The 15,475-nt window shown below is 39.8% G+C and overlaps 1 protein-coding gene across 5 annotated transcripts in view; it reads right to left on the bottom strand.

Moving 5' to 3' along the window:
* Window positions 1-15,407, bottom strand: part of LIN52 (lin-52 DREAM MuvB core complex component) — an 80,719-nt gene extending 65,312 nt beyond the window's left edge. For 2 of the 5 annotated variants that reach the window (XM_057370870.1, XM_057370955.1), the window contains exons 1-5: window positions 15,318-15,403; window positions 15,161-15,235; window positions 14,971-15,008; window positions 14,425-14,491; window positions 13,352-13,435 (exon numbers count right to left, since the gene is read on the bottom strand). In XM_057370870.1, coding sequence (XP_057226853.1) covers window positions 13,352-13,435; window positions 14,425-14,491; window positions 14,971-15,008; window positions 15,161-15,235; window positions 15,318-15,336 — 283 coding nt within the window. In that variant the 5' untranslated portion in view covers window positions 15,337-15,403. Of the gene's footprint in view, window positions 1-13,351; window positions 13,436-14,424; window positions 14,492-14,970; window positions 15,009-15,160; window positions 15,236-15,317 lie in introns of all 5 variants that reach the window. The other 3 variants (XM_057370785.1, XM_057371046.1, XM_057370698.1) reach the window with 2 other exon arrangements.
* Window positions 15,408-15,475: the final 68 nt, after the last annotated feature.

The following is a 15,475-nucleotide window of genomic DNA, read 5'->3' as shown; positions in this document are numbered from 1 at the left end:
GGAAAGCAGTGAGCACAACTTTATCTCCTCATTGTGACCAAAAATAGCAAAAATAAACACACCCATTTTCTCAGAACCAAAACGCTTCGAAATGTAATTTTGGGACTGACAACTGAATTACAGCACACCAACCACAGGTTTGGGTCCCCATTTTAAGAGCCTAAGTTAACCACTTGAAGTTATGAGCTTAACTTTCTGCATGTTAATTCATCAGACAATTATGRTAAGAGTTTGCAGTGTGCTTACGGAACAACAGTCTCTTGAACACTTTAAAGAACACACAAACAGCCTTCAAACATGCTTTCAYGGGCAAGTATAAAGTAATGTTTTATTACCAAAATAAATTTCTAAGAGCCAGCACTTCACTGGAGGGGGGAGGTGAAGAACAAACTTGCAATGAATATGATGAGAAGAGGTAGTATKTCTGCTCTGCTGGCAACAGCAGTAAGCATCCTTTTTTGATATCCAGCTACAAGTCCAAAAACCACGGCAAAACCTTCCTGTACAGACAGAGGCAATTCAAAATATCTCAGCACCCTGACAAATTCATGTTAGGATCCGGGAAGTCAGGAGTACATTACCCCACTGGGGCTATATTTATCTCAGGCCCACTGCTATATTCAACAATGCTCTTCTAAATGAGAATATTTTCAGAACAAAAATCACTCCACTTTACATAAATTGGTTACTCCTCTGCCCTAAACTTCCGAAAACTCATGGCCATAAACTCCAGTCATATTGGGACACATGGATATGTAATATTTTTACAAGGTATTTATTCTATCTTACATTCACTTTTCAATACGTAATAGAAGGCAAATAGCTGTCCTTGCTTCCATGCTACTAATAGCAGCAACCCTTTGATATTTTTAAATAAAGTTGTCTTTTTTTTAGAATCAARTACAATCTTTTGCATCAAGACAAAGGTTAGACATAAAAGAAAGGGTACATTCAATAAATCTGTCATACATGCCTGTGCAGACACCGAGCAGGTCCACACCAAGACTAGGGGGAGCAAGAACACACAGCCACCCTCATTGGAAATATGTACTGACCATGACTACATGTGTACMCCATGGGTCATAGCAGAGTCCTCCGCTCCTTTTTCCTATCCCCTTAAAATGTGCATTTCTGCAGGAGATGTATGGGAACTAGTTGTGAAAGTCAAGCAATTAAAAAGCATTTCTGAGGTATTCATGGGACTGTACCAGCCACAAGTGCCTGACAGCTCTGYGTGTGCAAGTCCCTGGAGAGCCATCACACTTCAATTACTATCACTAACATTAGTCATTATCAGGCTGGCTTCAGTCCCTGGGGAAGGCAGCTTGTGATGACAATATCCAGCCTCTCCATGTAAAACAATTCATTAGGCAAAGCAGAACAGCTGGGGCAGCCACGTGGATGTCTGCAGAGTGGCCCCCCCACAGGGACATCCAGCCCCTCTTTTCCTTTTGGACAGGGGCAGCCACCGCCCCCATGACAGCTGTAAAAGCCTCCGGGGACACTTCAGGTTTAATCAGTGCTCCTTATACTCAGGGGAAGCATTTGATTGCAAACTTAAACTAATGGCACTCAGAAGGTTACAACAATCATCAGATAAGAGGCTTTAGGGCATTTTTATCTTGTTCTAATGCTCACAAGTTAATGAGGCAATAAGAGACAGATACTATCAGACTTGGTCTAGCAACATTATACAGACTGGATGTTCAAAGCTGCATTTACTGCAGATGCAAGAAGTAAGGTGGCAAGTTCAGTATTGATCTTACAGAAGACTTCATGCTCAGAACAACTGAAACCACTCAATAAAGTGACAAAATGCTTGGCGAATTTTCACATAGCTTTGCATGCATTATCACTGGATCCAAAATGGAAAAAAACTGAAAAGGAATATAGCAAATAAAACAGATAAATTATCTCTGGCATTAGAATGGATACATATTAATAATTTTTACCCTTTATGCTGATTGCAAATAGAAATCCTTTCTATATATATTATCTGTAAACAGCCAAGATCAGCCTTGCTTTTCTTAGTTATCCTGCTTGGGGCCCAGGCTGAAGAGCACTTGATACTGGGATCTGTTTTACCATCATATTCTCATTTTACTTCTACTGATGCCTGACGCAATATTCTAATGATGCCTTCCTGTAGCATATAATAGCAGCAAGCAGGGGGAAACCACAAAGAGCAGCACACAGCAAAGGGTGCTAAAAGTAAACAATAAAGGCTTTATATGCTGTTTTTTAAAATCTGTGATTTTTCCAATGCCTTGCAAAAGAAAGTTAACATGAACTCCACCTTACAGTTGGGGAGATAGGAAGGGGCATGTAAGAAGGCAAATAAACCAAGCAGAAGAGAGGTAGTGCCAGAAACTGAACCAAGTCTTCAAAATCACACTCTAGTGATATTTTTCAGTAGGATCAGCTGCTGCTCTGCAAATAGGTCCAGCAGCCCATACTGGAAGAAAATTCTCYCTTCACTCCTGCCAGAAGCCAAAATTTACAGGAAAACATTTCAGACAGAGATGGTACAGGATGATCTTTCCAATATTTGTAAATACAGAGGAAATGTTCAATTAATGCTGAAGAAGGAGTAAAGTTTTAATGTGATAAAGGCACAGACCACAAAAGATTTTTAAATAATAAACACAGACCAATTGTAAAGGTTCGAGAGTCCCTGCAAGGGACTGAGATTTGTCTGGCATTTTTGTGTTTTTAAAGGATAATAGAAAAATGCACACAACCTTATGCTTGATCAAACTTTTYCCCATCCTCAATTCCTTCACTGACAGTAGTCTACAAGTTATCCTGTCAGATTGAGAGTAGCAAAAAATAGGCTTCTGACAGTATAATGCAAGAACATTTTGTTTGTAGTCATGTTTCTTTCTGYGCCAAGCATGTGGCAGGTAGAAATGCTTTAATGTGACAGCCCATTCCTTTACTTTTGTGGCTAAAAGCTCTTCACTCAAGCTCCACTGACCCTCTRCTTGTCCAAACAGATGAAGGTGATTTCAGTGTTCATTTCAGCTGAGACACAYAAGAACTTCTGTATTTGCTGAGGACCATTCTTCTCTGCTTAAAGAAYTATACTGAATGGACCGTATCCCCCTATGCAGTAAAATGGGCTCTGCAKCCCACATTGCACAGACTCATAACCAGCTCTGTCGATTGAAGTATTTGAAAGTCCATTCACCATCCCCCAAAAGCCTAAAAGCTATCACTGTGATATGGGAATTCTTAGGTTTCTTGTTCCTAATCAGCTGCTCCCATAGAGGCAKATCATAGAGCTGCACCTGTCTAAAGCTCAGTGAGCTGAACCATTGGGTGCTGTGGGAAATGCAGGCTTTGAATGCACTTCTAGTTCCAGAAATGATCTTAGATCACAGAAACACGGAGTCACTGATGATCGGGAATACAAGGGCTCAGGAGATCTCCTGGTCAAAGTAGGGTCAATTATGAGGTCAGATCATACTGCTTAAGGCTTTTTTGAGTCAGGTCTGGAAAACCTCCAAGAACAAAGAATGCAGAAGTGGTGACTGCACATGTTCCACTACTTGACTGACCAATGCTAATATTCCAGATGTCTTCACTAAGCACAAACTGGTGCTTTGAGTAGCATACCAAAAAGCATACAAAAGTTAATGGTGATTGATCAGATTAATGATTTCACAGTCTTCAAAGCAATTTGGTCAGTTCGTTTCAGATTAAACAGATTTCTTCCTCTTGTTCCCCACTAACACTGAAAAGGCTCCACAGGAAGTATCTAGATCAACCTTCACTCCATCAACATAAATTCAAAAAATATTTTCCAAAAACTATCAAACTATTGCAGAATTTCTTCCTACTATTGAACAAACTACAGGAGACAAAGCAGCCTTTCAGAAGAAACATTCTTAGAAATTAATCCCAGGGTATAACAAATGTTYTGTGGGGGGGCTTTTAATTGGTTTTGTGTTTTTATTTTGTTCTTGTTTGTTGGTATTTGTTCTTGGGGTTTTCTTTGGGGGGGTTGTTTTTGACTTGCTCTAATAAAGCATGCAATACATCCTGGCTAAAGTACCTTTCAGAGGTTATGTTTGAATTAACAAAATTGGATTCACAAACTAAGCACAGATGTGTAGAAAAGGTGAGGAGGACGATGACAGGAAAAGAAAAAAGAGATTTCAGTAAAGATCAGGCAAAAAGCAGCTCATCAACTCAGCTTTTATTCCGAATTTTGATGTTGGATTGAGCATAACTCACTTTAACAGCAGTTTTCTGCCAGCTTTTGAGCCACTTAGCATGTGATCCTTATAAATATAGTTCTGGAAACTCAGTTATCAGAGCTACACGGGACACTGTCTACCACTGGAAAAATTCCCCTTTGTACTTCCAATTTCAGGCTCCAGAATTAACCATGCAATGACAGGTGTCATTTTAGCATTCCTAACACTTCTACACCCAACCAGAGTTTAAAGCTATCTGCACCATGACAGAGTTTACACGGTTTATGATAATCTCCTTTTGGTAAGAGGTGTCCATCAGAATTAGAAAAATTCAATCAGCTGCATTTGGGAGTCTCAATGCATACCTGACATAATGGAAATTTGCATTTTTACAGTCACCTTGGATATTTGAAAATAATTCTGTGATAATTACCTTACTGTGACAAAAAATTACTACGTCACAGACAAAAAAGTCTAAACTGTAGAACCTAACAAAAGAAGAATCCAKGTAGACAAGTATCTACAACAGGCATCAAACAGAAAATAAAAATCCAGAGAAACTGTACAAGTTTGAGCTTCTAACACATTTACGAAAGTTTTAGAGATTTTTTTTCCTTTTCTCAAACTTCAGCAGTATACACCTCSTTCTGCAGCAAGCAGAATCATGACTGGAGACTATGATGATGCATTCATACTCACCGTCAACATCCACAACAGCATCTTTCCCTAAGAGTAAGCGAAAGGCAAAGAAGGCAGAGATACAGAAATTTCTTGAAACTTAAAAGAAATATTCATTCTACTTTACCAGCAGACAGAGAACACCCTAAGGATCCATGCAGTATTTTTTCCATATATGACAGTTACCTAGACATGGCATTTGTTTTATGGTAAGAATACACAATTTATGCATATGGATAGAATCACATTTGATATCATCAGGATACTGTGTCTCTCTGATTTTATATTTAAGAATAACCTGAAACTGCCTCTTTTTTTTTTTTTTTCTTTTCTGCACACTGAGAGCAACTCAACTACACACCCATTTATTAAAAAAAAACAATAGCGGCCATGGTCCAAACTCAATTTCCATCTTCACCATTGCAACCTAATCTCCTGGCACGTTAATGCAAATCAAAGTGAACACTTCTCTGACACTGGTAGCAAAGCGTGTTCCTCTCCCAAGAGAGACCTGTAAAACAGGACAGTCACTGACAGCAGTACAATTACTGACACAGATACAGACTTTATGGACATGTTTATCTCTGCTGTAAATCCACACTCTCTCTCCACTCCGATTCATGAGTCATAAAGAAATTGCAGATAATGAAAAAGTTGGAGAAATTTACAGCGTGTCGGAAACCTCAGACAGCCAGAAGAAATTAAAGAGCTGACTGAGGATAAATCACACAGGTACAATTAAAACTTCCTATGCCTCCTTCACTTCCAAACTGGGGCACAAGCCAATGGAGATGATGAAAAGTTGAGGTCATGACTCGTCTGACTGTAATAATTTCTTAACTACCTACATGTCAGAATTAGCCAATTCACAGATCATGTATGAATGGCAATTTCAAGCTGGCATTCTGATGTCTCACTCTTCCAACAGGAGGTGCCCCAGAAAAATCCTGCCTGTAAATAAGCCACCCAGCAAACAGTATAAGGAAAGGTGATTTCCTTGTCCCTCTGCAGATGCAGAGTATGTCTTACCACAGTGTTATGCATTAAAATGAGCAGTAGATCTACAGTGTGGGAGGAGAATATAAAAAGAATCAGGAGAAAGGCCAAGGTTTCACATCGAAATCATAGCACCTTGGATATTGTGGTGACAGGGCCATATAAACATCTTAACAGACAATTTAAGTGTTCTTTTCACCTCTCTGAAACAATCAAGTAAGGAACAAGAATCACTATGAATATAATCTGAAAACAGCCTCCATATTTTTCCTACTATGAAAAACTAAACAAACCATTTCAGCTGATTGTGAGCTCCTAAAATTCTCTGTAATTGTTTCCTAACCCAAAAATGAACCATCCAAAATGAGACACATTGTCTGAGAGAAGTCCACTAACTCTGCTAAGTAACTCGTCAAGCTGTGTATTACAGAAATCCAGTGTCCAAAGAGCACAATTTTGTTGCCCAGCTATATAACTCTGCCTTCGAGCTTTGAAGCACATGAAGTATACTATTTCACATAAAGTCCTTGCCAAACACAGTACTAAATAACAAAATAAGTGAGAAATATGCTTTCAAGCAAAACTGAAACATGATGAAGATTCACTCAGCAAGGCAGGGAATGCAGAAAACTAACCAAGAAAAAAAATAGCTGCTACAAAAAAATTCTAAGCAGAGCAGAAATAACTGAAGCACACACACCTCAAACTGTCTCCTCTTATGCAGGACAGTCACCTTGCAAGCAAACAAACTGTGTATTTTGTTTAAGAATAGAACAGGCACTAGACTTGGCAGACATTGYTCTCTTCCAAGTCCATGTATTTAGAACAATGTAGATGATCCAAAACATATTTTCTTCCATCATGTTTYAGATTAATATAGGTACACAAGTGCTAGAAGCACAATACTTCTGGAGGAGCCAGCTTTTTACAAAAAAGTGAGCATCCTTCTCACTCTTTTGTCAGCAGTCAAGATGCTGTGTCTTTCTAATAACTGGCACTGAGACTGTTGTGGGATGTAGATCCAAATCATATGATCCTCTTTCACTTTATTTCCTTCTTCCCTCTCCAAAAGGTGAGTCTCTTCTCCAGCTCATCCATAACACTCKAAGTAGTCTTAATACTCCAAGGAAATGGGAAAAGAGTTCATTTTAAAGAAAGAGTTAGCTCTTCTACGCAGATTCCAAAACCTCATTTTGCCTAGTGAGAAACTATAAGAATACAATTCACTTTTCCATACAAAGTCCCAGAGAGAAGACATACAGCTTTTACTAAAATGGACCAACAAGAAATTTCAGATTTCATGAGACATATTAAAACACCCTTTACTTACATATACCTTTTCATATGTTGGTTTCCTATAAATATAAGAACCTAAAACATTTTATTGCCAACAACTGTATGTACACACCAGAAAGAGCACCAGGCAACTGTAATGCAGAAGTGAGGACATGCTCACAAAAGTAAAGTAAGCTTGCTGAGATTACAAAGCCACTGTGTTCCCARGACTAAAGAAAAAATGGTTATGATCAGAAGATATTTTTATCTTATCCATTACATCATTGATAGAAGCCTGTTTGGCTACAAAGGCCAGGTGTTTTGAATAGAGTCTAAAAAGGCTGCTACCTGGAGACACTTCTAGGAAAGACAATCCATTACACAAAAGGGAAAAGATGTTTCAGTAAAAGGATACATTATCTTCCCTCCTTCACTGCTTCTGATTCTACTTCAGTAACTTCGTATATACACAGTTCAAGTGTAGTAACTGTCATGCCCTTTCCTGTAGTTTAATAAATAATATACGTTCAGTCCACCAAAGATGGAGTCCAATTTAAACATATTCTACCTAAGACCAGCATCCAAATGAGGCAAAAAAAAACCAAAACACTGTCCAAAACTCAATGACAAGAGTAGCGTGCAAGGATCACCAGCAGAACTAAGAGTGTATGTTCAATATATATGCTAGTTAAATCCTGATGAAGGAAAAAGACAGAACTGTTCTGCTCCTCCAAACCTACAAAAAAAGCTGAGTTTTCAGGCAAGAGAGCATGACAGACATCATTTATCTGAAATGAAAAATGAAAAACCGAAGACTATCAATCTAAGGAAAAGTGGTGACCTGTACATTGCTTGGAGTTCAGMAGGACTCCTTTATGATTCTCCAGAAATTTCAGAGGCTGCTGAGGCTGCAGAGGACTACAATTCACAACCAAGGACAGCTTAACTTGGGAGCAAGGTAGCTGCTCCTCATTCATGTGCCCATGCATCTCCTGCTGTCTCTGGAAGAGTCCCTCCATTACAAGGACCCCTCTGTGATTTCTGGYAGTGTTGGCTCAACTGCCAGGCAGTTTAATCTATTACTAAAATAAATAAACAAAAATATCCATTGCCAAACAAAAGGCCCTTCCAACCCACCACCCTGACTGACATGCCAATGGCAAACAGCAACAGAAGAGTGTAAGATCAGGGAGGCACGTGGCTGTACCTGCCTAGTAATCTCTCTGTTTTCTGCATCTCTAAGATGTACAAGCCACTGGTGACTTCTCAGCAGTCAGACACCCTTGATGGATTTATGTTCCAATAATTTATCTCATTATTGAGTGAGAAACTCCATGCCCACAAACTCCAGTGGCAATGGGTTCTGACTTTAATGCACAACACAAGTATTTCCTCATGTCTGTGGCAAGACGATTTTATTCTCTCTGGATCCCATACAGAAAGTGAAGTCAKTCCCTATTTACACTTTCTCTGCATAAATATTTCACAGATCTTTTCACATACTACATCTGCTGTTTCTCTCCAGGCAAAAAAAAAAAAAAAGCAATCATTTACTTATTCTTCATATTAAAGAAAACCATCACTGACTGACTAAATCTGGGTTGGCTTTTCCTTTATTAGTCCAGTGCTACAAGGTGATCAACCTTTTGCTGTTCACCTGAAATCTTCCAGGTCATCATCCATCCTTGATCAAATAGTTCTTCCACTGCACCCTTGGTAGTTAATTTGCTTGAACATATATGGAAAATAAATCAGTGCTACAAAGAAAAMAGGTTCAAAGTTGGTAGAACCAAGTGAAAGCCAGGGTGCACAAAAACATGGGAAACTAAAAATAGGGAGACTTGGCTAAACATGTCTGGGAACGGTCTCATTGCTCTTGAAAGACTATGAGGATTTAACATTGGATAATATAGTCATTCCTAAATTTACAGCAAGAACATAAACTAGCTTCAACTCCGAGTAAAAATTTAATCTAACACATGAGATTAGACTAGCAAAAATTACTGACAGGGAAATTATAAATGATATTCATATCTGTTAGGCCAGTTATCATATTTTCTAATATTTACGGCACATACAGCACCCAGGCACCATTACCATCACAAAGATATTGGGGCTTAAAAAGAAGAGTGTTTGCAGGAAGTCTTGCACTGTCAGTATCGCCAAAGCTGTACTGGATGGCACAGCAGCCAGAAAACCTCTCTGGCTTCAGTGGGATTTTACTAACATGACTGTGGTACCAGCTATCTACTTTTACATTTTAGGACTTCTGAACAAGTACAGCAGGTGTTACCTGAAAAATACCAGAGATACACAGGGAAACAATAGCATGGCCTTCAGAAAGTCCCCAGACAACCACATTCCTTAAGTGACATAGCACTTTTCCCATTTTCCTATCCTACATACCTGTTACTTTTGTATGTACGTATTTTTCCAAAGTTAGGAAAAAGAACTTTCAATTTTTTTTATAAGAAAAACATTTTGCTCTGAATATRCAGTTCTCATGTACATCTCTCTGTACAAATATATTCCAAAGGAGGACAGGGCATATCTTTAAATGCACGGACTTTTCAGAATTGCCAGTTCATGAAACCAAGACTTTAAAATTATTCTAAAGTCAACTTTGACTCTAATGCTGTAAAAGGTGCAATGCATCATACAGTGGAAAAACAAAGCCTGCAATTTAAATTTGCAATTATTTACACTAAGTGTTTTGAAATTTGCTGCTTTGTGGGCCACAAACATTGAGCCAGGGTCTGTGACCTTGTTCCCAAAAAAGAACTATCTCCCTCTTGCTTGCTACATTAGCTGGGGTCTCCTCATTCTGCCATGCTCACTACCCCACTCCAAGCAAAGCTTGCAAATGGAAAAAGTAAGGGACACAGAGGGGAGGAGAAAGCTCATAACAAAGCAACATAACATGCCTATACCTTTTCTTCCCCAAAACTCAGAAATGAGACTCACTGAGTGGCTGCAGCTCACAGTCAGAAGAGCTACTACGCCTTCCAAAGTMACCCTAACTGCAAGAACAACTAAAAGTCAGTGTACTCATTGAGTCCAATTCCTTCTCCCTTAAAATACATTAACAGGAACAGCAAGATTGACACAAAGCAGGACTTTCAATACTAAAAATGGTTTCAACATATTCTAACCAGTAAGTCATTAAAAGAAGGAAAACAGAACCTCTAAGATAAAAAGGTTGGACTTCATGATGTTGGAGATCTATTCCAGCCTAAATGTGTCTGTGATTCTAAGAGCCAAAGCAAAAAGAGAAAAGCAGCTACAGCAATAGGGCAAGGTAGGATTTTACAGAGCTTAAAAAGCAGGCAAGGAAAAACAAGATGAGACCCCAGAAGTCCTAAAAACTAATTTATTTTTAAAAGACTTTATTGATACAACATCCTGAGCCTGGAAGCTGCTAGAGAACTCCAAAATCACCTTTTAGCAAAAATACACAAAACAGACCCAAGGATAGACTGTCCTTTAAGAGGAATGTAAGAATTTAAAAAAAAGAAAATAAAGGTTCATGCTACAAAAATCCTGCTTCACTCAAGGAAAACTATCCTTTGAAGTGAATTCTGTGCTAAGGAAGGGAAGAATACTCTACAAAGAACATTCTTAGCAAGAATCCRCCTACTAGCATGCCAGGAGGAAAGTGAAAGATCAAGGTGGAACAAAAAGTTAAACTTTATGTTAACAAATTAATTTGACTTACAGAAAGTAAAGGCAAACCTATAGGAAAAAGAGAAGAGGAAGTTAGTTTCTGGAGAAAGAAAATCTGTGAAAAGCATGCAATCAAAAGAGAAACTGAGAAATCCATGGCCAAAAAGTTAGGGACAGCTGGAATTACAGATAATAAAAATATTATTATCTGGAATTCAGATAACGGGCCCTAGATGAATACCATCCAGACGTCCCATGAAGATGGACAAAACATTCCGTACATTTGCTAAAAAATTGTCAAGAAAGCCCAGTTATGTAGACAAAATAATGAGAGATTATATGAATGAAAAAAAMAAGACATGTAATTCAGTAATCATTAATTTATCAAACTACATCATGTCAAACGAATTACTCAGATTTCAATGCTAATGTTGCAATAGTACCTCGATGAACAAACTTTTCAAAAGGTACCAAGTCCCATGGCACTTTGCCAAATGAATTCTAATACAAAACGGACATAAAGTATGCTGTGAACTGGGTATAASAACAACAGATTTCACATGGTTGCAGTGTCACCCAGACACATTTTTCATGGAGTGCTGCAGAAATCACCCTGGTCCTGCAAAGCATTTTATTAATAACTTGGATGAAAAGTCTTTGAAAATATAAAGGATGTGAGGTGGAATCTAGAAGGGAAGAGCTGGAAGGAAAAGTAAGTTGCTAACACAATGAGGCATAATTGTCTCTCACATCCACTGTTTATGAAACACTTGAGAACACCATAAAAAAATGCACATTCTGAAGAGAAAATATGTCACAAAAAACAATCTTGGGAAGCACAACTTCAAACCATCACTGAAATATCAGAGGTTTATAAAGCGAAGAGAAGCAAGATTTCTGCATGAGGCCTCATGCTGCCATCTAGAGGAAACTGGTCAGCAGCAGGTTTTGCCCTGCTTTAGACAGTTTGAATCAACCAGCCAAGTCAAAAAGGGACTACTCCGCTTCAAAGAAAAGATATAACCAAATCCAATGCTTCCGAGACAAAACCACAAGTCCCTTAACTTTAACCAGCAGATCTTTTGGATTTTTTTTCTTGTTCTCTCACTTACCTACGTCAGTAAGAGAAAATAACTTAAAGACAGTAGTAGGAAAAACAATGCTGAGCAGCTCTGCTCAAATTCCACAACTAATTTTTGGTAAAAATTGTCCAAAGATAAATGTATATTACGACACACAAAGTATTCAATGGATTATAGTATAAAGGAAAACTGACATAGGTGACAAGAAGTTAAAAGCATGGAAACCTTTAATAAAGCTCGAAAATTCAAGAAAATAAGTTATTGAGCCTCACATATTTYAGTTTTGACTCACTCTGTCTTCTTTACATAAGCACTTGTCCTCAGTAAAAAYAAATGGAAACACATGCAACAAATATTGCAGATTGAATAAGGAAACAAACACCTGTCTATCTTTACTGCAACTCAGGCTCTGCTTAAAGTCCATTTAGCAGAACAATGCTGTCTGACATCAGAGCCTACAACTTAACTGGGAAAACCAACCATCACCCACTCTTTGCATTTGACTCAGTTTTACGCTGTTACACTTTAACTTCTACTCCATCAAAAGCTTTACACAGTCTTAAYAGATGTTAGCATTGAAAGTAAAATAAATTTGAAGTATGTTAAAACAAGCTTAATGATTAAGAATAAGAAYGCATTAGGCTATCCTAGGTTTGCAGTCAGAAAGACTCTAAAGATTAATTACTAAGATGTGTTATCCATTGAAAGGAAGGTGAAAGATTTAAAACTTTTGGTGCTTTGTGCAGCCCAAGAGTAACTGCAACCAAGGTCTATGTTAGAGAAAAATTAAACAGGAAAAARAAGTGTCAGTATATACGGGTAGCATCAAAACCAACTCCACAACACTCCTGAAATCCTCAACGCTGCATCAATCTGTTAACAAGAGAGTCCTACACAAGACAATGAAAATAGCTCTTTCTTAAAAAAAACACAGTAAGAGTTGGCTGTTTGCCACTGGGATGAAGGTCAACTTCATTACTCAATGACATCACCTCCTGCCACAGGTACAGAAAAAAGTAACAGCTACAGAAGCAGAARACAGTATGAACACAAAGTGACAGGAGAATCCTATACACAGGTGCAAGTCTCACTGTGGAGGCAGTGCATGAAATTCGAGAGAAGTACTGCCACAACTATTCTGAGAAATAGCTTTAGTATCTGAGTGGGAAATTAAGCGAAGTGACCTGATTTACGCAAGACAACATTAACTCAGGAATAGAAGTCTCAGTGCCACTCGGTAACACCAGACTGACATACAAGCGYATGTTGTTTCTGTTTCCCCCATGCAGGTAGGCTGTACGTTGGAGATGTAAGCTCATTTTCTCATCCTGTTGCACATCACTGTCAAACACTTGTCAAATCTGCCAACACATTTTTCCAGCTACAAATGTACAAGCACGTGCTTTAACAAAAAGATTTTCTATGCAGTCAGTCACATCTGTTCACAGCACTTACATTCATCCAGTCCCAGCTGATAAGCCAGGTTCTGCAGGCCACGAACTTTTTCCATCAAGTTAGCAGTAGTGAGGCTCCCCAACTCTTAAGAAGAAAGAAAAAGGTGAATTCTAACACTATATATATTCTTCCCATGACAATTCACCTGTTTACTATTTTACAGAGCACTTTCAAACCATATTTTTGTCAGGATCTATTTCAGTGAACAGCCTATGTTCAAAATTCAAGCTGACTCCACTCCTAATTTTAACATAGTGAAGAACACAGCCATGGCTCTAGTTCATGCTTTAATCTGCCACCACTGCAAAGAGTAATCTGACCCATACAGTGGAAGTTCCTGTAAGTTCACAATGCTACATGAACAAGCTACAGTAAAGTACACATGAGAATGGACTTATTTTACATTAATAATGTGAGTTTAAGCCCATATGTTACAGCATAATTCATTTCACTTTCCCTTTGTAGCAGTGTAGATGTGTGACACCATCACTCATCACCATCTGGAATTCACCAGAGGCAGAGCATGTTCAAGGATGTTTACTGCAAACTAACAGCTGAAACATGCAGCAATGGTACATACTAGCTAAGCCTTGTGTAACTTGCCCATACCACCTCACCATTCCATTAGAGCTCCTGGATCTGCGAGGGAAGACATAAAGCATCTTGGAACAAGTCAATTGACATGCCTAAGCTACTCACCAAGTGATCAGCTAGGCCACTCCAAACAATTCATGCTACTTCTCAAAGCACAGGAGACACTCACTACACTCATGCAGTGATAAAAATGGCTAAGCGAGGTGACTGAAATACATACAATATTATACTAATTGTTTTGAAAAATCAGCCTGCCACTGATAATCTGAATAGCCTTTTGGGAATAACTGGTTTAATGAAAAATGTCTATCATTAACAAGATAAAGAGACTCCTGAGCTGGCGATTCTGCAAGTATGATGGCTAGACATCTGAGGCCACAGGGCTACCTCCCTGTGGTAAARGACAARCCTCTTAGGTAAGTATTGCATTCCCATCTGCTTTGGCAACCACAGTTCCTGCCCACAATATCCATACTTACCCTTCAACATATCAATATCATCATTTTCTAATTCAGCCATCCACTTGGGAGGAGAGCTTGTAATAGGCTGTTTTGGGGGGRAAAAAAAAAAAAGCTCATGTTCCAAAGAGTCCATTTGTAGAATTATACAATGAAGTGTGATCTATATTGAAAACTAGTTATACTGACAGCAAAAATATGAGAGTTCTGTGTGCTCCATAGAGATACTTCTACATTTAATCTTGCTTTTTCCTTGGTATTTTAGAATCAAAAACAGCATACTACCATCCACAAGCCAAAAATCAGTACAAAAATAGGATTTTCTGAAGTTTAAAACCTTTTATTTCTTCCAAAGTATAATTCTCGTTCACAGTAAGCTGCGTAAGATTCAAAAAAGAAACACATATATAAAAGATACACTAAGTGCAAAAGGTTTATTGTAGCATATACAGCACTCATAAGTGAGATGCGGTTCACAGAACGAAGATGTAAAGTCTGCAAGAGAACCTGCAGAYCTACGATCACACGGAACAGGGAAACGCGAAAGGCAGAGCAGCGCTCACTTACGCTTTTGAAGGAGGCGGCGAACTCGGCAACCCCGGGCACTGGGAAGAGAAAGCGGAGGTTGGCGGGGGATGAGCGCCCCTGCGGGCAGCACCGTCACCCCGCCCGGCCCCAGCGGAGCCCGGCCCGGGCCGAGCTCTCCCCATCCCACCCCGAGCTGTCAGCCCCGGGGCCGCGGGCCCGCCCGACTTACGCTGCTCGGGCCACAGGTCCGGGGAGGCGCGGTCCAGCTTCTCGAAGCTCAGCAGCGAGGCCTCCAGGTCGGCGCCTGCAACAGAGAGGGTGTGAGGGGAGCAGGGGCGGGGAGCGGCGCGGGGGAGCGGTGGTGTCGCGCGGCCCTCCCGCCTCACCGTCCGCGGGAGCCGCCATCGCGCGCGCCTCACGTGACTCCCCGCGCCCTCGCGGCCGATGCCGAGCGGGCGCGGAAAAACAAACCCCGCCCCCAGCCCCACGCGCCGCTCTCGCGGCCCCCGCGGGGCGGTGCCGGGCCGGGCCGGGCCGGGGCGCT

The sequence above is a fragment of the Malurus melanocephalus genome, unplaced genomic scaffold (assembly GCF_030028575.1).
Source record: "Malurus melanocephalus ecotype Western Australia unplaced genomic scaffold, MMel_1.1 scaffold_0, whole genome shotgun sequence".
In the NCBI taxonomy this organism is placed as follows: Eukaryota; Metazoa; Chordata; class Aves; order Passeriformes; family Maluridae; genus Malurus; species Malurus melanocephalus.
This window is presented reverse-complemented; position numbering and strand designations above follow the sequence as displayed.